Below are 21,361 nucleotides of genomic sequence, written 5' to 3'. Positions count from 1 at the left end.
TAAGGTTGTTCCTTAGCTGTCATTAGCTAACTGATTGTGAATTAAAATCTTTCTTAGAAAAGATCAGGCTCAGCATAGTTGCAGCATTTTGTGATCAATTGTTGTGAATTTAACCCAAACCTTGGGCTTGTATTAGTATTATATAGCATTATATAGTTTTAGAAAGTATTATATTCACATTTTCTTTCTTTTTGAAATACAGATTGATGATCTGCAGCGAGAACTGGCTGTAAAAAGTAATGTGATTATAAACTTGCAATGTGCCTCCGCTATTCCTAGAGGTAAGCTCTGACCTAGTATAGGGGCAGGAAGAGCGAAATTTAGTTTATTCCTCTCCTAATCTTTTTTCCTCTCTAGTATTTGAGTCATGTGTGAAGATTGCTCATTGGCATATCTGTCAGTTTCCATGTCCAACTTTTCCTTTCCATTTAAAAAAATCTCATTTTAGGCTGTGAGATTATTTTGTTTTGTTGATCTTTTTGATAAAATCTTTTTACTTTTAACCGTCTTTAATTAGTTTGATAGCATTTCTCAATTTAATTCATTTCAGGAATCTTCTTGTTAATATCCTTGTCTATCCTTTGATTTTCTCATCTTTGTTTTGATTCCCTCGGCAATCGCTTCCCCAACTCCCCCCAAATAACAGCCTGGTTTTACCGCAGATCTGACAGACATCATTCAAGTTCCTTGCAGCTTTTGGCACAGTTTCCCAGTTCAACTTTTGTTCCCATAATTGGGAAGCAGATGGAATGGACTACTACTATCATATTATATCTCATTTCGAGGAAAATAAAATTTGCTTTAGCTGAGATACCATCTGCCAGGATTAGTAGTTCTTGGATCAATATCTTTAATCCTATGCACTGCCTTTTGACAAAGTTGCATCTATGTAAAGAAGAATTTCACATTTTTCTGCCCTTTTTTAAAAAAAAACCTACTCTTAATATGTTTTCGGCAAATACAAAACTTACAATTTCTATGTTTAGATTTTAATACTATTTTTCTTTATCGTCAGTAAAAATCAAGGTAATTTTTAAGATTGATGGGATTTTACAAGTGCAGGTTTGCAAATTCTTTATTCTACGTATAATGCTCTTTTCGAACAATAATGTTGACAGTTTATTGTTCCTGTAATAAGTAATAGAGAAAGAATCTGTATCTGATTGGGACTAAACCAGTGCTGACGGGGAGTGGGGTATTTTCCTGCTGGTGGGTGGGGGAAATTTGTGAGTTGTTGTTGCCACAAGTTGCTTTTATTCTTAGGATTGTTGTGGGAAAGGAAGAAAAATGCACCCTTCATGGGAGGAATTTAATGTGCTGAGATGGTTGAAACCAACTTGAAGTCTGTCGTTAACTGGCACAGTGGGCTGGGGGGGGAGATGATGGTCTAGGGTAGGGTGCTGTCCATCTCTATGCTGCCCCTTCTATATTGCCCAATCAACCAGTTGGGCAACACCATCACAGTTTCAGGCTATATTCCTGCACAGGTGAGGCTTTGGACACTTTAGCACATGGCACCAAGGACGACCTACCTAAACCCAGGAGACGTGACAGCCAGCGTCCAGCAGCATTTCATTTATCAGAGGACCCAACAGCAGTTTTAACAAGAGAGAGAGACTGTAAGGTAAGATTAGATTTAATAGTGAATATAGTTGAGATTAACTACTCTTAATTTATTCTCTTTTACTGTGCCTAACATTTAATTTTAATACCAATTGCTATTCCAGTATTGGGCTTTTCAAATTGTATTTGTTTTGGTGTAAAAAGTAATAACTAGGTAAATATATCCTCCAGATTTTCAGACAATAGCTCATCGTTTTAAATCTCCACTGGCTCTAGATTTACTTATAAGTTATAGACAACTGGCATAAAATCCTTTTTTGGGGAGCCAGTCGGGTGTCTGACACATGCGGAAACCCATTAAGAGTCTCCAACCCAATCTGAGAATTCCATGCCTCCCACCTACACGTGGAAATCCCTGTGATAGATTGTTGGAATGGAATTTGCTCTCTCTCCCTGGAGGGACACATCACTCTTACCCAATTCTGGAGAGTATTAGGTGCAAGTCAGCAAAAGCCAAGGCTTGGGGACCCCAGAGTGTGCACTGGGGTAACTGCTGGAGTCTAACTAGCTAAACCCACATAGCTCATCATTAGTATCGCTGTCTTTTAAATCCTCCAAATGAAGGTGTGACATTAGCAAGGAAATATTCAGTGGCCTTCCAACAACTATAATGTGCTCCAAATAAAAACACTTCCACATTGATTTTAGGCTGTTTGCAAAGTACTTATGAGAAACACAACAGTGCAATTGATGCAAAACGTATGTTCATGCTTCACGTGAAAGATGTAGAGAAATATTTGACCGTTAGAAATTTTATATGAAATATATTTAATGGAATGACTATTCTCTCTCTAGCAATCTAGTACCTGTAAAGACAAAAATAGAACAATTCATGATTTATTTTACATTTCAATCAACGTTTTTATTTTGATCTACTTTCTGCAACAGTTAACAGCTGAAAACAGTCAGCTGAATGAACGGATAAATAAGTTTCAAGATGAGCAAAAGCAATTCAAATCCATCATTGAACAGCAAGAGCAGGAACTGAGAATGCTCAGGAAGCAGCTCGATGTTGGGCTCTACAGACATGACCAGCAGCAATGTCATCACCCGGACGTAAAGGTATAGTGATGAGGAAAGTGAGTTCACACTTCCAGCAAACGCCTTCAGCGTGGGAACTTGTGACACAGTATATTATCTCCAAGTCAACCCAAATCCAAGTTTTGTTACGATAATAATCCTTCCATTTGCTACAGCGCCTTATCACATCTTCGAGATGTTTCAAAGCGCTTCACAGGATACACTGTAAAGTGAATTGACTGTATATTTTGTGGGTGAAACGCAGCAGCCAATTGCACACAGCAACGTCCCACAAACAGTCGTGGATTAAGTGACCAAATCATTTTTTTAAAAAACAATTGTTTTGATGGGATTATTACCCCCAGAAAAGTGATCCACCAGACGACTAACAACCGGGTTCCTGCTCACTGCTGGTAAACAGAGGGGTGTGGAGTAAGGAAACTTGCCCAATGTTTCACCCTGACCGGGAATCAAACCTGGGACCTCTCGCTTGGGAGGAGAGTGCTCTAACCACTGAGCTACAGGACTCCACAAGTTCTTGTAGTATAGCAAAATGTCAGCAGATGGAGCTAATCGATCAATTATAACGTTCAGTGTCTTAGACTTGATAATTCCAGCTCTGATGTACAGTTTTGTATTCTTTGTAAATCATGTATTATATCATGTTAATAGGAATATTTAGTCCCTTTGGAGTGAGCTGTTTGCTCAGCTGTCAGATGGCTTACTCTGCTTTGTTTGTGAAAGTAAATGAATGTCGGTCTCATTGCTGTTTTATTTCAAGGGTAAAATCTCTTGTGTTTATTTTTGAAGGTGAACAGGAAGATGGCTGATCCATTCTCATTGAAGGCTGGTCCTTCAGCAAAGACTGATCATCTCACAAACGAGTATGAACTTCCACCTTCCCCTTTAAATAAAATAAAATGGGTGCATTATAACAAACCTTTCCTTACATAGCACAAATCTCCTCTAGTGATATTGCAACATCAATATTTTTCTTCATATGCAATAGCGTCAAACCTTTATGTCAAATATTTGAGTTTTGTTTATCAGATGTAGCAAATTTTAGTTGTACGTTTTAAGTCTCGATCTCGCTCTCTCTCACCTGGGACTGTGTTCTTTAAAGTTGTAAATGAATCCCAGCACACAAGAATTGCACACTCACTCATGGCACGAAGACAAAAATAACGGGTCACTGTTGGTTGTATTCAGTGATTTTTTTTCTCCTACTCCCCATCTTGGCTGGTTTCACCAGTTAAGCACAAAGATAAGGGGATCCGTGACTCTCACCCAGCCCATGATAATACAGTCTTAGTTATTTATTAATCACTCACACTCACTAGTTAAATGAAGATGTATTGTTCAGTTGGTGTAAAGATGTTATCAACACAACCAATTAAGGGCTGGGAGTGCTGTTTAATGGTGCTTGATTTGAAGATATTTAATTTGTTGGTGCAATTGCATTTAGAAAATTGTGTGCGGTAGTAGGCAACTGAATGTCTAATGGTCATTGGGGCAAATAAGCCAACACTTGTCTGTAGTAGATTGTGTTGCCATGTGGCACATTTGACTGTTGGAGGTGGGATGGAGATTGTGTTTCAGATTACATTATTGCATTAAAGGAAATTCAAAGTAGGGAGATGGATAATTCTGAAAATTGGAAGTTATGAAGAGTACCGAACTACTATTTTTCACTGAAGATGATTCATGATACGTGATCCAGATTTTCCACATGCTCAGAGATGTAAATATGGACAACTATCTGTTTGAACAGGATTGAAAGCTAAAGTGATAAAAATAAACTGAAGTCTAATCAAATACTCTGAGAAATCTGTTGCTTTTGCTGCAGGGGCTTTGAATGTGTTATTTATGCATGAAAACTAGTTGAATTGTGTTGGTTATGACTATGAGGTTTAATTGGTATCTTACAGTTTTATTTAATTATCTTTGCAGGGTGGGGGCAAAGAGAATTGTTTGCATTGCATAATCTTGATGGATTTTCTTGTGATTGGTAACAATCTTCAGACAATTGTTATTGGATATAGTACAAGTTAGAGCAAATTATATGCGGTTGCAGAGAAAACAGGCTTGATGAGCAAATAACCTTTTATCATTAATTATGCTTATGGCTGTAATTGAAATGGAATGAAACTACAGGCATTTACATAGATTTGCTTGGGAAAATATGTTGAGATGAATTTGAAAGCAGCTTGCCCTTTATGGTAACTAATGTCCCTCTATATTACAAGTTTGCAAACAAACTTCATTATACATTGTTGGATTAAGTTTCTTAGTTTATGTGTGTGTGCGTGTATGTATGTAGTTGAAGTAGATGTTGCAGTAAGATGTTGAGAAACACATTAATTCATTCATTAATGGAGATCAGCAGATTGAGGATGAATGTGGAATATATATGTTGTAGGTAAGTGAAAAGAATGCCAGAATAGTTAAGCCAGTTTGTTTCCTTGCCAACTTTTGCTCTGCAGAACCTCTGAATCCCGATTGGCATGAACCCAACCCCTGAAGGGGTGATTTTTCTTCCATGCTGGTTTGAGATCGAAGTGGTAATTCAGTCTAGTTTACAGTGCCAACCTAGTACTAGATCCTTGTAAATGCCAGATTAAATTGGACATGGCATCAATGACTCTCTTCTTTCTCTGTGTTGGGGGGTGGGGGTGGGGGGCTGTGCTGGGGGTGGGGGGCTCTGTGCTGGGGGTGGGGGCTGTGTGTGGGGTGGAGGCTGTGTGGGGGGCTGTGGGGCTGTGTGGGGGGGGCGTGGGGGGTGGGGGTGTGGGGGTGGGGGGTGTGGGGGGGGGCTGTGGGGGGCTGTGGTGGGGCTTGTGTGAGGTGGTGGGGGCTGTGTGGGGTGGGGGGGCTGTGGTGGGGGTGGCTGTGGTGTGGGGGTGGGGCTGTGTGGGGGGCTGTGTGTGGGGGTGGGGGCTGTGTGTGGGGTGGGGGTGTGTGGTGGGGCGGTGTGTGGGGGTGTGTGTGGGGTGGGGGCTGTGTGTGGGGGTGGGGGGCTGTGGGGGTGGGGGCTGTGTGTGGGGTGGGGGCTGTGTGTGGGGTGGGGGCTGTGTGTGGGGTGGGGGCTGTGTGTGTGTGGGGGGGCTGTGTGTGTGTGTGGGGTGGGGGGGGCGTGTGTGGGGGGGGGCTGTGTGTGGGGGCTGTGTGGGGGGTGGGGGCTGTGGGGGTGGGGGCTGTGGGTGTGGGGGGGTGTGTGTGTGTGTGTGGGGGTGGGGGGGCTGTGTGTGGGGGTGGGGGCTGTGTGTGGGGTGTGTGGGGGTGGGGGCTGTGTGTGTAGGTGGGGGCTGTGTGTGTGGGGGTGAGGGCTGTGTGTGGGGTGGGGGCTGTGGGTGTGGGGTGGGGGCTGTGGGTGTGGGGTGGGGGCTGTGGGTGTGGGGTGGGCTGTGTGGAGTGGGGCTGTGTGTGTGGGTTGGGGGCTGTGTGTGTGGGGGGCTGTGTGTGGGGGGGGGCTGTGTGGGGGTGGGGGCTGTGTGTGTGGGTGGGTGGGGGGGCGGTGGGGGGCTGTGTGTGGGGGTGGGGGCTGTGTGGTGTGGGGGTGGGGGCTGTGTGTGGGGTGGGGCTGTGTGTGGGGGGGCTGTGTGTGGGGTGGGGGCTGTGTGGGTGGGGGTGGGGGCTGTGGGGTGGGGGTGGGGCTGGTGTGGGTGGGGGCTGTGGGGGTGGGGGCTGTGGGGGGTGGGGGGGGCTGTTGGGGGCTGTTGTGGGGTGTAAGGTTGTTCCTTAGCTGTCATTAGCTAACTGATTGTGAATTAAAATCTTTCTTAGAAAAGATCAGGCTCAGCATAGTTGCAGCATTTTGTGATCAATTGTTGTGAATTTAACCCAAACCTTGGGCTTGTATTAGTATTATATAGCATTATATAGTTTTAGAAAGTATTATATTCACATTTTCTTTCTTTTTGAAATACAGATTGATGATCTGCAGCGAGAACTGGCTGTAAAAAGTAATGTGATTATAAACTTGCAATGTGCCTCCGCTATTCCTAGAGGTAAGCTCTGACCTAGTATAGGGGCAGGAAGAGCCGAAATTTAGTTTATTCCTCTCCTAATCTTTTTTCCTCTCTAGTATTTGAGTCATGTGTGAAGATTGCTCATTGGCATATCTGTCAGTTTCCATGTCCAACTTTTCCTTTCCATTTAAAAAAATCTCATTTTAGGCTGTGAGATTATTTTGTTTTGTTGATCTTTTTGATAAAATCTTTTTACTTTTAACCGATCTTTAATTAGTTTGATAGCATTTCTCAATTTAATTCATTTCAGGAATCTTCTTGTTAATATCCTTGTCTATCCTTTGATTTTCTCATCTTTGTTTTGATTCCCTCGGCAATCGCTTCCCCAACTCCCCCCAAATAACAGCCTGGTTTTACCGCAGATCTGACAGACATCATTCAAGTTCCTTGCAGCTTTTGGCACAGTTTCCCAGTTCAACTTTTGTTCCCATAATTGGGAAGCAGATGGAATGGAGCTACTACTATCATATTATATCTCATTTCGAGGAAAATAAAATTTGCTTTAGCTGAGATACCATCTGCCAGGATTAGTAGTTCTTGGATCAATATCTTTAATCCTATGCACTGCCTTTTGACAAAGTTGCATCTATGTAAAGAAGAATTTCACATTTTTCTGCCCTTTTTTAAAAAAAAAACCTACTCTTAATATGTTTTCGGCAAATACAAAACTTACAATTTCTATGTTTAGATTTTAATACTATTTTTCTTTATCGTCAGTAAAAATCAAGGTAATTTTTAAGATTGATGGGATTTTACAAGTGCAGGTTTGCAAATTCTTTATTCTACGTATAATGCTCTTTTCGAACAATAATGTTGACAGTTTATTGTTCCTGTAATAAGTAATAGAGAAAGAATCTGTATCTGATTGGGACTAAACCAGTGCTGACGGGGAGTGGGGTATTTTCCTGCTGGTGGGTGGGGGAAATTTGTGAGTTGTTGTTGCCACAAGTTGCTTTTATTCTTAGGATTGTTGTGGGAAAGGAAGAAAAATGCACCCTTCATGGGAGGAATTTAATGTGCTGAGATGGTTGAAACCAACTTGAAGTCTGTCGTTAACTGGCACAGTGGGCTGGGGGGGGAGATGATGGTCTAGGGTAGGGTGCTGTCCATCTCTATGCTGCCCCTTCTATATTGCCCAATCAACCAGTTGGGCAACACCATCACAGTTTCAGGCTATATTCCTGCACAGGTGAGGCTTTGGACACTTTAGCACATGGCACCAAGGACGACCTACCTAAACCCAGGAGACGTGACAGCCAGCGTCCAGCAGCATTTCATTTATCAGAGGACCCAACAGCAGTTTTAACAAGAGAGAGAGACTGTAAGGTAAGATTAGATTTAATAGTGAATATAGTTGAGATTAACTACTCTTAATTTATTCTCTTTTACTGTGCCTAACATTTAATTTTAATACCAATTGCTATTCCAGTATTGGGCTTTTCAAATTGTATTTGTTTTGGTGTAAAAAGTAATAACTAAGGGTAAATATATCCTCCAGATTTTCAGACAATAGCTCATCGTTTTAAATCTCCACTGGCTCTAGATTTACTTATAAGTTATAGACAACTGGCATAAAATCCTTTTTTGGGGAGCCAGTCGGGTGTCTGACACATGCGGAAACCCATTAAGAGTCTCCAACCCAATCTGAGAATTCCATGCCTCCCACCTACACGTGGAAATCCCTGTGATAGATTGTTGGAATGGAATTTGCTCTCTCTCCCTGGAGGGACACATCACTCTTACCCAATTCTGGAGAGTATTAGGTGCAAGTCAGCAAAAGCCAAGGCTTGGGGACCCCAGAGTGTGCACTGGGGTAACTGCTGGAGTCTAACTAGCTAAACCCACATAGCTCATCATTAGTATCGCTGTCTTTTAAATCCTCCAAATGAAGGTGTGACATTAGCAAGGAAATATTCAGTGGCCTTCCAACAACTATAATGTGCTCCAAATAAAAACACTTCCACATTGATTTTAGGCTGTTTGCAAAGTACTTATGAGAAACACAACAGTGCAATTGATGCAAAACGTATGTTCATGCTTCACGTGAAAGATGTAGAGAAATATTTGACCGTTAGAAATTTTATATGAAATGTATTTAATGGAATGACTATTCTCTCTCTAGCAATCTAGTACCTGTAAAGACAAAAATAGAACAATTCATGATTTATTTTACATTTCAATCAACGTTTTTATTTTGATCTACTTTCTGCAACAGTTAACAGCTGAAAACAGTCAGCTGAATGAACGGATAAATAAGTTTCAAGATGAGCAAAAGCAATTCAAATCCATCATTGAACAGCAAGAGCAGGAACTGAGAATGCTCAGGAAGCAGCTCGATGTTGGGCTCTACAGACATGACCAGCAGCAATGTCATCACCCGGACGTAAAGGTATAGTGATGAGGAAAGTGAGTTCACACTTCCAGCAAACGCCTTCAGCGTGGGAACTTGTGACACAGTATATTATCTCCAAGTCAACCCAAATCCAAGTTTTGTTACGATAATAATCCTTCCATTTGCTACAGCGCCTTATCACATCTTCGAGATGTTTCAAAGCGCTTCACAGGATACACTGTAAAGTGAATTGACTGTATATTTTGTGGGTGAAACGCAGCAGCCAATTGCACACAGCAACGTCCCACAAACAGTCGTGGATTAAGTGACCAAATCATTTTTTTAAAAAACAATTGTTTTGATGGGATTATTACCCCCAGAAAAGTGATCCACCAGACGACTAACAACCGGGTTCCTGCTCACTGCTGGTAAACAGAGGCGTGTGGCATAAGGAAACTTGCCCAATGTTTCACCCTGACCGGGAATCAAACCTGGGACCTCTCGCTTGGGAGGAGAGTGCTCTAACCACTGAGCTACAGGACTCCACAAGTTCTTGTAGTATAGCAAAATGTCAGCAGATGGAGCTAATCGATCAATTATAACGTTCAGTGTCTTAGACTTGATAATTCCAGCTCTGATGTACAGTTTTGTATTCTTTGTAAATCATGTATTATATCATGTTAATAGGAATATTTAGTCCCTTTGGAGTGAGCTGTTTGCTCAGCTGTCAGGTGGCTTACTCTGCTTTGTTTGTGAAAGTAAATGAATGTCGGTCTCATTGCTGTTTTATTTCAAGGGTAAAATCTCTTGTGTTTATTTTTGAAGGTGAACAGGAAGATGGCTGATCCATTCTCATTGAAGGCTGGTCCTTCAGCAAAGACTGATCATCTCACAAACGAGTATGAACTTCCACCTTCCCCTTTAAATAAAATAAAATGGGTGCATTATAACAAACCTTTCCTTACATAGCACAAATCTCCTCTAGTGATATTGCAACATCAATATTTTTCTTCATATGCAATAGCGTCAAACCTTTATGTCAAATATTTGAGTTTTGTTTATCAGATGTAGCAAATTTTAGTTGTACGTTTTAAGTCTCGATCTCGCTCTCTCTCACCTGGGACTGTGTTCTTTAAAGTTGTAAATGAATCCCAGCACACAAGAATTGCACACTCACTCATGGCACGAAGACAAAAATAACGGGTCACTGTTGGTTGTATTCAGTGATTTTTTTTCTCCTACTCCCCATCTTGGCTGGTTTCACCAGTTAAGCACAAAGATAAGGGGATCCGTGACTCTCACCCAGCCCATGATAATACAGTCTTAGTTATTTATTAATCACTCACACTCACTAGTTAAATGAAGATGTATTGTTCAGTTGGTGTAAAGATGTTATCAACACAACCAATTAAGGGCTGGGAGTGCTGTTTAATGGTGCTTGATTTGAAGATATTTAATTTGTTGGTGCAATTGCATTTAGAAAATTGTGTGCGGTAGTAGGCAACTGAATGTCTAATGGTCATTGGGGCAAATAAGCCAACACTTGTCTGTAGTAGATTGTGTTGCCATGTGGCACATTTGACTGTTGGAGGTGGGATGGAGATTGTGTTTCAGATTACATTATTGCATTAAAGGAAATTCAAAGTAGGGAGATGGATAATTCTGAAAATTGGAAGTTATGAAGAGTACCGAACTACTATTTTTCACTGAAGATGATTCATGATACGTGATCCAGATTTTCCACATGCTCAGAGATGTAAATATGGACAACTATCTGTTTGAACAGGATTGAAAGCTAAAGTGATAAAAATAAACTGAAGTCTAATCAAATACTCTGAGAAATCTGTTGCTTTTGCTGCAGGGGCTTTGAATGTGTTATTTATGCATGAAAACTAGTTGAATTGTGTTGGTTATGACTATGAGGTTTAATTGGTATCTTACAGTTTTATTTAATTATCTTTGCAGGGTGGGGGCAAAGAGAATTGTTTGCATTGCATAATCTTGATGGATTTTCTTGTGATTGGTAACAATCTTCAGACAATTGTTATTGGATATAGTACAAGTTAGAGCAAATTATATGCGGTTGCAGAGAAAACAGGCTTGATGAGCAAATAACCTTTTATCATTAATTATGCTTATGGCTGTAATTGAAATGGAATGAAACTACAGGCATTTACATAGATTTGCTTGGGAAAATATGTTGAGATGAATTTGAAAGCAGCTTGCCCTTTATGGTAACTAATGTCCCTCTATATTACAAGTTTGCAAACAAACTTCATTATACATTGTTGGATTAAGTTTCTTAGTTTATGTGTGTGTGCGTGTATGTATGTAGTTGAAGTAGATGTTGCAGTAAGATGTTGAGAAACACATTAATTCATTCATTAATGGAGATCAGCAGATTGAGGATGAATGTGGAATATATATGTTGTAGGTAAGTGAAAAGAATGCCAGAATAGTTAAGCCAGTTTGTTTCCTTGCCAACTTTTGCTCTGCAGAACCTCTGAATCCCGATTGGCATGAACCCAACCCCTGAAGGGGTGATTTTTCTTCCATGCTGGTTTGAGATCGAAGTGGTAATTCAGTCTAGTTTACAGTGCCAACCTAGTACTAGATCCTTGTAAATGCCAGATTAAATTGGACACAAACTTGGCAATATAGACTGGGTATAAAACATTCTACTCCTGTGTTAAGGAATTAGTTCCAAAATATAACATCCTCCTACAAAATTAATTCCCAGTTCCAAAACATGGTCGGTTATTGCAGTGGGAAAATGTTTTTGTATCTATGGACTAAAGGCGTAATGCAAAACTCCTTTAATGAATGTGTATATTATATAAGTACACAAAAAATAAAAACACAGATTTATAATGTAGTTCTCACCACCTGATGGCCTGCCTCCTAACCAGATGATCGCAGGTTCAGTCGCTGTGAGAAACTGGCAGCCATCTATTCTGCTAGAAGCACACCTTCTGTCAGCTGATCCTAGAGCAGTATTGGGGTGGTCACAGCCAAGTCCATGGCCCAGACCAGGCCAGACCATCCCGTCCATGAACAAGGCTGTTTTGTGCAACTTGACTTACGTGGGGAAATTTTATGTTGAAGAAAAAAAATGACAATAAAGAAAATGCATGTCTATTACAGAGAGGAGCTGGAGATGTTTTTTCAGCAGATTTGTCAACAATTTAAACAACTCTCTACCTTGACCACAAAACAAGCTGAACTTCTGGGCAAATCTAAGTACAGCAACAATACCATTGGTAAGTGCAGGCACAGTTTCTTCGTACTGTGTATGCTTTGTTTGTATTGCATTCCATCCCTTTAGATTAATTGGTAATTTTGTAACTCTGCAAAGTTGTATAATTATGCACTGAATTCTAAATGCTATATCATCTTCGATAAAACTGTTCCTTCCCCCTTCTATAAGCTCTTCATTTTCATGATTTATTTTTAAATTTATATTTTGAGCTATTGATGAAATATTTTCCACACAATGCTGTTCCCATTGTAAAATGAAAAAAGAGAAAGTGACGGATAAACTGAATTAGGAAGAAAAAAATCAGATAATGAGTATTGCTGAATTAAAGCTCGTTTAAGTTAAATATGCTTCTCTTGTGACCCTAAAACATATGTTAAAGATTCTCAACTGAAGTCCTCAATTCAACATCAACATTTTTTTGACAGGGGAGTTACACTGCTCACTTGCTGAAAACTTTTTTTAAATGTATTTTTCCCTCCCCCTTTACAGGCCTTAGAAGGCTGTGTGCCATTCCCTTGTTGAGTGTTTGGCAAAGCATCTATTTTACTGGTTTTGCCTTCATTGACTATTGGAAGGTGTGTGAAGAGTCCAGTGTAATTTACCCTCCAGGGTTTCCTGTCTATGGTGAGGTGCCAGCCTGAGCTTGCCACATCCTCTGACGGCACAGTCAACCTAAAACCTGCCATGTGGGAGTTCTTGGATGGTAATCAATATAATCCCACTGTTATACAGCAGGATTTGGGAATATTAACCAGTTTGCCAGAAGCTAAATGGAATTTTTGTAGGTTTGTTTTTAAACAAAGGAATAGCTTTAGTTTAAAATCACTCTAAACTGGAAATAATCAAGAACACGGGGACTTGAGGCTGTATTTCAAGATGGTGAGCTAGGTAGGGATTGGCAAATATTTCATATCTTTTTCAAATAATTCATCACAAATCAAAGGGATACTTTGATTTTGTTGTTGTTCCTTCCTGATTTTCTCCCCTCTCCTGCAAGTATTTGCTGGCTCTATGGGTGTCAGGGTTGATGGACTATTTGTGTAAGTAAAGCTATTCAACTATGAAGAGCAAAACAGCCCAATCTTGTGGATTCATTGTTTAGTGTTCGATAGTTGTAATTGGAAATTTAATTTGCCCTTAATCTAGTGCTCTGAGGGCAATCATAGCACTTCTACTGCCACTCTGACAGATCATCACATTCATTGTAGAATGAGATAGAATTGGCTATCCCAGCACTGACCACATGCTAAATAGCCCAACTGTGCCATAGGAAAGCATAGGAACAGGAGTAGGCCATTCAGCCCCTCAAGCCTGTTCCTCCATTCTATTAGATTGTGGCTGATTTGTACCCCAACTCCAAATATCCGCCGTTGCCCCATATCCCCTGACCCAGCTTCCTTCTGCTTTCTTGGGTCACCTAAACTCAGCCTTGCTAACAGGCAGACAAGCTGCTCCCAGGCCTGCCTTGACCAGTGTTGCTGTGAAACGACCTGCTAGAGGTATTTCTCTTTGCTTGTGAGGAGGAGCTTGATTCCCCTTCAATCCCTTTCCACAGCAACAGGCTGAGATCGGGGACTAAGCATGTGAAGGTTGCCCGTGTGAACCTGTTGTCCTGCCCCACACTATGTTGCTCTGTTGACATTGGCAGCAGGGTTGTCAGAAGGCAGCTGTCTTTGTCTTTCTCATTCTGCACGTCGATCAGAGAATGCCAAAGCACTTCCTTCAATTATGTAGTGTTGCTCTCTCTTCATTTCAGTCTATCACTGGCTGATCAAATGTACACTTTATCTTCACTTTATTTTAACAAACAATTTAAAAAATAGAAATGATACATTCAGTGCTTATCTTGCTATGGATGTTTCCCTCTATGTGAAAAGTAAAAATAATTCAGTATAACTCCTCTGCTTATAATGATGGGTTTATGTAAGCAAGACGTGATGGAGTTTCTTCTGGTGTCTTGGCCAACAATTCCCAGGTGAGCTCCTTGGCTGTTTGTAGGGCAATGCTGTGTACAAATTGGCTTCCACGTTTGCCAACAGAATGCACAGTCACTACACTTTGCAGTAAATTCTGTGAAGCATTTTGAGATATTTCAACAATAATACATAAATGCAAAGTGCAAAGATTATTATTTATTATTATCTGTTTATTAATGCCGTGTAGTCTTGACTTTTAAGCTGCAGACTATAAATTGCGTGAACATTATACCCTTAAACGTTCGCTGATTTCCATTCTGTCCTTCAGTATTAGTTTCAGTTGTATTGGTAGACAAAGTTTCTTCTTTTGTTTTTGCTGACGCTCTTCTTTATTTTAGATTTAGATTTCTCGATACCTATACAATGCACTGATGAAGGAGCACATGAACAGGCAGAAGGACCTTGCATTGGGAAAGAAGGCAAGAAAGTATGTAAAGGCCCTTCAACAGCGCAAGGATCTGGTGTGTACCAGAATCAACTTCCGGTTGTTCAGTCCTTGTCTGAACTGAACATCAAGTTTCCACCCTCTGATGGTGACTATGAGTTCCTAAACAGTGCTGCAGAGAAACCTCAAACAAAGCCTGCTTTTGAAGGCCCTGGTGATACAGTTGAAAAGGCAGTGTTGAAAGACACGGTTCAGGACATGGCCTGCAAGAAGTTTAATAAGCCAGAATGCACTTCACTGGAAACATCTCCTGAGGAGCCCACCACTGAGGCAGCACAGAACGCTTTTTGTGATGAGCAAAAACCCTCCACAAATTTCACCGTTTTGACGTATGTGAAAGACGACAACAGTCCATTCAGGAACCCGGCAGGTCCTGCCCATAAACCTTTCCGAAACATTGAAGAGTCCCATAAGGTGTTTCAGTCATCACCAACAGAGATCAGAGGGCCACAAAAGGTAAGGTTACCCCCCTCCCCCCCACAAAGATTGTCTTTATGTTAAATCTAGCCTCTGTTAAAGCAGAAAGTGAATTTAGGCCACCTTAGAAACTATATCATTTCAATATAAACGTAAATCTGTGTGTGTGTGATAGAAGGGAAGTTATTGCTATAAAATGCTGACCAATTTACACCAGTTTGTCTATTAATACAATGTAACTGCACCTAACAGTAATTATCTGTGCAGAGTTTTGAAACGTATAGGTACCATATCAAGGATTATTATTTTGTTTGCGAATGTCGTCTCTGGAAAAATAGCATTATTTCATAACAAATTCACTGAATTAACATCAGTTTATGTATAGTGATTTAACAAATGCAGATAGTCAATGCAATGAAACATCAAAGTAAAACAGTATTAAATTATTCACAGCAATGGAATGATTGCTGATCGTGGTTGGATGTGCTGTCCAACAGAGTTCAATGAAGGCAAGATGCTTGTTCACAGAGAGGGAAACAAATGATGGCAGAGTCACTTTGGGTCAATGCCACGTCTCTCCCCATGGCTAGTAACAGAACGACATTGGAAAAGATTTGGGAAGCAGATTGCCCACCCACTCTCTCGTGTGTGAAATGGTGCCTGAAATTTAAAGAGAAGAGGAGAATATTATTGAAAGAGTAGGGACCGATGGTTTCATAAATCCAAATTTCTAGACTTAAGTATATATTAAGTTTACAATACTGCCACAATTTTAATAAAATTATAATACGCCCTTTCAAACCAAACTCTTCAATCACAGAAATTTCTTCACCAATAATTCCCCTCAAGTTTTATAAAACTCACGCACTCGTGTGTTCTCAAGTCACGTGACTTGTTCTCATGTCTCGTGTTTTGATCTGGCTAACTTTCTGCACAGCTTTATTAAATCATAAGTTTATTTATAATAATATACTTAACCATAAATATAATCATGATTAAATTTAATAATATTTATAGAATACTTGTGAACAAAAGGAATATGATGAGATGAATTTCCCTGCTGATTTCTCTACAATACTCTTTCCACGCTTTGATATTCCAATTTTTGTATAAAAGTGCATTTTCTGTGCTACGTATTGATGGACGTTATTTAATTTGTTTTAAAGGATTGGAACTCACATGCAATGAGTATTGAAGCATAAATGTGTGTGTGTGTGTGTATACTGCCTTTGGGAATTTTGCAGTCTGCCTGTGTAGTAATTTGTAGGGAAAGTAATTTGCTTCTACCCAAGTGATGTTTGTATTTATGTTTGCAATCATAAATCTGATTAAATTAACTTCACTCACATTTGTATTATGTAAATAAACTAGAAATATAATTATTGCAATAATCATGAACACAGGAAAAACTAAACCAACTTTTTTGCCATTCTCATAACAGAAATATGTAAAGTATTGTCCATAGATTTCTACAATGTGTTAGGCCCCAGCGTCTAGTCTTGTTGTATAGACAGTACAATATATTAATTCTTTTGCATCATGTTTATCACCGATGCTGTTGTAAGAGATTTAGCAAAAACAAATTACACTATTTCCTCTATTACTTAGAAGCCCTGTGGAGCTGTGAAACACACACACTCTATCACATTACTTGTTACTAATGCCTTTTCCTATTATCTCATTGGATTGTTCTTTTACTAGTTATCTGAGTATCTATTTTCGGTAGATGGCACCCTGCTCTGTACAGTGCAAAACCGTACAGAAGCAAATGTAGCAGCTGGTATATAATTATATGTTATGAGGAGGCATGACGTTTTAAAAATATAAGGGAAGAAATAGCTGTTGCGTTCAATGGGGCAGGCAGTCAGGGTGCTTGCAGCAGTGATTACAAAAAACAATGTCTGGTGCGTCTTCTTTCAATTGATATCTTTTTTCAAAAGTATTTCATAAACGATAGTAGTTGATGTATGTATGTGGTTATCGAGTGCGCAGTCTGCTCCATCTCTGCCCATAATTCTGCCTTTGCTAAAATTGCTCCAGCTCTAAAGTTGCTAATTGTGGTATGGGGAGAAGAACAGGGACAGACACAACAATTTCGTGCAAAACACACACGTTACACAGTACTTGGACACGATCGGGAAGATTAATGTAACCACGTGTGTTGATTGGGGTTCAATTGTCAAAACATTCTAATTTTCAATCAGAACTGTAAATCACAAATATTATTTGGGAACATTTTGCTTTGAATTGGCTGATTATATTTAATAAATCCTTACATTTGATGGAGCGCCTTCCACGTTGGGAAGATGTCTTGAAACATTTCACAGGATATACTGTAAGGTGTAGTAACTTTTTTTAAAGCAATTGCGGCAGCCAATTTGTGCACAGTAATGCCCTACAAACAGACCTGAAGTGCGTGACAATTAAATATTCTCTTAAGATTTAGATGTCCTCATCAACTTCATGATATCAAACCCACTGGTGCTACAGGTTTTATCATTGACAACAAAACTGAATGGTCCTTGTTGAGGATACAAGCCAAGTCACTGCAGTGTTGCCTTTGTCTGAGAGTTGAAGTATTAATGAGAAGACGATTGATCCAACTGTCCCATTTGCTAACAACAACAACAAATTACAACAACAACAACAAAATTCCATTTATAGAGCGTCTTTCACGTCAGGAGGACGTCCCAAGGCTCTGTAATATAAATTACATTATATAGCGCCTTTCTCGTCAGCAGGAGTATGACACATTATCCTGACATTGTTTAGGTACATTGATATGGTCTTTTTAATAACCACTATTCAGCAGGAATATGAGCAATTAGTGAAAATTTCACTCCTCATTCAAATAACTGCAATGAGAGAAAGCAGAGTAGCAGATTCCAATGTCTGCCCAGCACCCAACAGACTGGTCTGGTGAGCTGGGTCCTTTCCCCCATTAAACAAAAACTAAACAGGCAGCTCTTCTCAATTGAGAGCAGTTGGAAGATAGCAATATAAGAATGGCCTGCGATTGAAGGGGGTAAATTCAGAACAAATCTGGTGGAAACACCACTTCAGTGAGCGAGCAGTAAATGTATGGAACAGACGTCCAAGGGAGATGGTGGAAGCAGAAAGTGTTGATTCTTTCAAGAACAAATTAGATAGATTTCTGTGAGGAAATAATATCTCGGTATATCTCTCTCTTTATATATATATATATAGTAAGTATTTGTTGAATTTAAAAACTTGAACTTCGTATCAACAGCAAATTGAACTACTCTGGTACAAGATGAAATAAGCTGCCAACCTCCAGGAGGTGCTGTGTGTTTCCCCCAACACCAACTCTACAGAAGCAGTGATATACAGTGATTTTTGTGCTGTGATTATGAAACATTTGTGATAATAAAACATCGGTTTATCACTGGTGTAAAAGGTGTATTACAAAAGCAGTACAAGTCAGTCCAGATAAGAATTGTTGGTTTGGTTGCAGTGTGAGCTCCACTTATAAATGGTATCCCATGGGAGTGTTTCCAACCTGTGTTTTATATTCTGTCACGTACAGTATTTAGCAAATACATATGTTCCAGTCGCTCCAGATAAATGTTCTCTACACCTAAGCAGAGTTAATATGCAATTTGCACCAACTGCTAGTTACATACATCAAGCAAACTGTTTATTAGCAACAGGAAGTGGTGCTATTACACTTAAAATTAGGATATTAATATGCATTGGTTTCTGACCCAGCTCTGCGTTTAGCATGCGTTAGCTCAGGTTTCAAAACCAAACTTTAAAGAATTGTTGAACACGTTTAGATCTGGTCAGAGCTGGGTTAATTGATCTCAGCCAGGGTGATAATTGGGGTGTCTATATTGCCTTTTCTGTCCTGGGCTAAGGCAGAGAAAATTCAACCAGGGCTCTCTCTCCCAATCATCATCCCCGAACACCCCAGTAGAAAGTGGGTGTGTACACATTTGGTGATGACAGGATTGGACTCAGTTGTTGGTCTCCATGGTCAAATAGGGGTCGACTATCCTGCTGACAACTATTGTCCTGCTCACACACAGAGAGTGGCTACTTGGCTAAGGTGTTTCTACACGTCTGTCCTTCACCGAAAATCAATAATTTTCAATAATAATAATCCTTGCATTTGATTTAGTGCCTTCACAGAATATACTGCAAAGTGAATTGACGGTATATTTTGTGGGCGAAATGCGGTAGCATTGTGAGGTGTCTCACAAACAAGGTGAGGAAGAGAGGGGAAAATTAAAAAAAAGTCCATTCCAATCTAGTACTTTTCCCTTCGTCAGTCCCATAGTTTTTTTTAGCTTTAGCTTTGTCACCCTATATACTAATTTATGGTCATAAATTATTGTAACAGCACATCATTAGGGTAAAGTCAGCCTGCCTCGTTCACGATGGTTAAAACTGAATTCACATCCCCTATTATAGCGCATGAACGATCCCAACTTTGGGTGAATTCTGCTTCACAATGACTGGAAAAGTAGACAAAAAGTGTGTTGAGATGAATGTTCTGTAAATCTGATTATATTCTAAAGTATTGCTATGTATTAAAATGTGTGTGTGTGTGTGTTTGTGGAGTCCTGTAGCTCAGTGGTTAGAGCACTCGCCTCACAAGCAAGAGACCTGGGTTTAATCCCGGTAGGTGAAACCTTGGGCAAGTTTCCTTACTCCACACCCCTGATAATAATCCCTCAAGAAAAAAACAATAATAATTTGGTCATTTTCAATCCACGACTGTTTGTGGGACGCTGCTGTGTGCAATTGGCTGCTGCGTTTTGCCCACACATGTACAGTCAATTCACTTTTCAGTATATTCTGTGAAGCGCTTTGAGATGTGAAAAGCGCTATATCAACTGCAAGGATTATTATATGTATTGAATATAAATGTTAAATATTAAATTATAAAAATTGCCCAGACCTTAATCATGAAATAGAAGCTTGCTGGTCCAGTTATGTGAGTTATTTATATTTTTTGTGTTTTTAGTAAAACTCCTGAACAAACACCTTTCATTTAAAAATCATATTTTGGACTTGACATATCCAAATCATTTTGCTTTTTTATTTTACAGTCTTATAACATGCTGGTTTCCTATGCCGTCTAGATGAATGATTGAACAGAATATCTTTTTCCAGACTGCCATAAGGGTTGATTATTCCACTAAAGCTGTTGTATTATAATCTGACTTTTACAGGCATATGGTGTGTTTTTCATTTACACAGCACATTCACTAATGAAAATGTCTCTTCTCTCTCTCCCTCTCTCTCTCCCTCCCTTGTAGACTCTGTGGACTCCTCACCACAATAAAGATGGTATACTGCCTCAAGGAGCTGGAAACTCTGACCTGGAATCAAACTCCAAAATCTGTGAATTCTGTCATAAGGTCTTCCCAGCAGGCACTAAATCTAAGGAAGATTTCCTCAGGCATCTTAATTCACACTTTAAGGATGGTGCTAAAAATGGATTTTAATACTTGTACAATTCCACGATGAGATAAAGAAGCTGGCTGCCCTAACATGCAAGCGTAATGTTACCCAACAGCCACTTTTAGCCTGAAGATTATATAGGACTGTAAATATCATGAGGTCATCTGATGACCAAAGCCTGCATTGTAAAGATTTTCACCCACTTTAATTATTATTGTCAAGTGGTTGCATATATTTTTTAACGCAAGAAATAGATGCTTTGTATTATTTGTGACTATGTTAGGGTTGACTGCTCAGAAACAAATAAAATTATGCAATGCTTCAGCGCTTCACCAGCATTGTGTTGTGGCTAAAGCTATTGCTGAGTGAACATTCATCACAGTTTACAGCATCGCGTTGTCTCTCTGTTTCTCAGTTGCTGATCAGGAATGTGTTCTAATTCTAGCTCATTCATTTTCATGCAAAAACGACCAATCTTGCAGTAAGCACTATTCTTCGTTCAGTATAATATAATGTACTGATTTTCTCTGCATAATGAGAAACGATTGGGAACCTAAGTGTGATAATTATATCATCTTGCAATCAGGTTTTTCTTCTTTAAATTATTCCTGGTGGGTAGTTTTTTTTCAAAGGAACACATTTTGGTGACATTTCTGTCCATCCAGATAAGAAACATCACAGATATCATCCCACCAGGAACACCTTCAGGTCCTGTATTCCCAAGTCAAGTAACATGTTTCTCTGCTCTAACAATATGCCTCAAATGTAACCTCAGGAAATAAACTTGCTGTACCATCGGTGGTCAGGCCTTCAGCCTCTCTGCCCCCATTC

At 39.8% G+C, this 21,361-nt stretch overlaps 2 protein-coding genes across 3 annotated transcripts in view; both read left to right on the top strand.

Moving 5' to 3' along the window:
* Nucleotides 1-4,458, top strand: part of LOC121849405 — a 9,798-nt gene extending 5,340 nt beyond the window's left edge. For both annotated transcript variants that reach the window (XM_042336363.1, XM_042336365.1), the window contains exons 3-6: nucleotides 203-281; nucleotides 1,488-1,624; nucleotides 2,512-2,685; nucleotides 3,454-4,458. In XM_042336363.1, the coding sequence (XP_042192297.1) occupies nucleotides 203-281; nucleotides 1,488-1,624; nucleotides 2,512-2,685; nucleotides 3,454-3,597 (534 nt within the window). In that variant the 3' untranslated portion in view covers nucleotides 3,598-4,458. The remainder of the gene's footprint in view (nucleotides 1-202; nucleotides 282-1,487; nucleotides 1,625-2,511; nucleotides 2,686-3,453) is intronic.
* A 495-nt stretch (nucleotides 4,459-4,953) lies between these two features.
* Nucleotides 4,954-20,906, top strand: zgc:113184 (uncharacterized protein LOC553745 homolog). Its single transcript, XM_042336254.1, has 8 exons — nucleotides 4,954-4,980; nucleotides 6,572-6,650; nucleotides 7,861-7,997; nucleotides 8,887-9,060; nucleotides 9,829-9,902; nucleotides 12,148-12,263; nucleotides 14,577-15,139; nucleotides 20,386-20,906. Exons 1-8 carry the CDS (start codon nucleotides 4,954-4,956, stop codon nucleotides 20,572-20,574), a joined length of 1,359 nt encoding a protein of 452 aa, XP_042192188.1. The 3' UTR covers nucleotides 20,575-20,906.
* The last annotated feature ends 455 nt before the right edge of the window (nucleotides 20,907-21,361 follow it).

The sequence above is a fragment of the Callorhinchus milii genome, unplaced genomic scaffold (assembly GCF_018977255.1).
Source record: "Callorhinchus milii isolate IMCB2004 unplaced genomic scaffold, IMCB_Cmil_1.0 Scaffold6, whole genome shotgun sequence".
NCBI classification, from domain to species: Eukaryota; Metazoa; Chordata; class Chondrichthyes; order Chimaeriformes; family Callorhinchidae; genus Callorhinchus; species Callorhinchus milii.
This window is presented reverse-complemented; position numbering and strand designations above follow the sequence as displayed.

Coding starts and splice junctions, on each gene's coding strand:
- zgc:113184 (XM_042336254.1), top strand. CDS start 4,954: ATGTATGTAGTTGAAGTAGATGTTGCA. Junction 6,651..7,860: donor TGCCTCCGCTATTCCTAGAG/GTAAGCTCTGAC, acceptor ATTCCTGCACAG/GTGAGGCTTTGGACACTTTA. Junction 15,140..20,385: donor AGATCAGAGGGCCACAAAAG/GTAAGGTTACCC, acceptor CCTCCCTTGTAG/ACTCTGTGGACTCCTCACCA.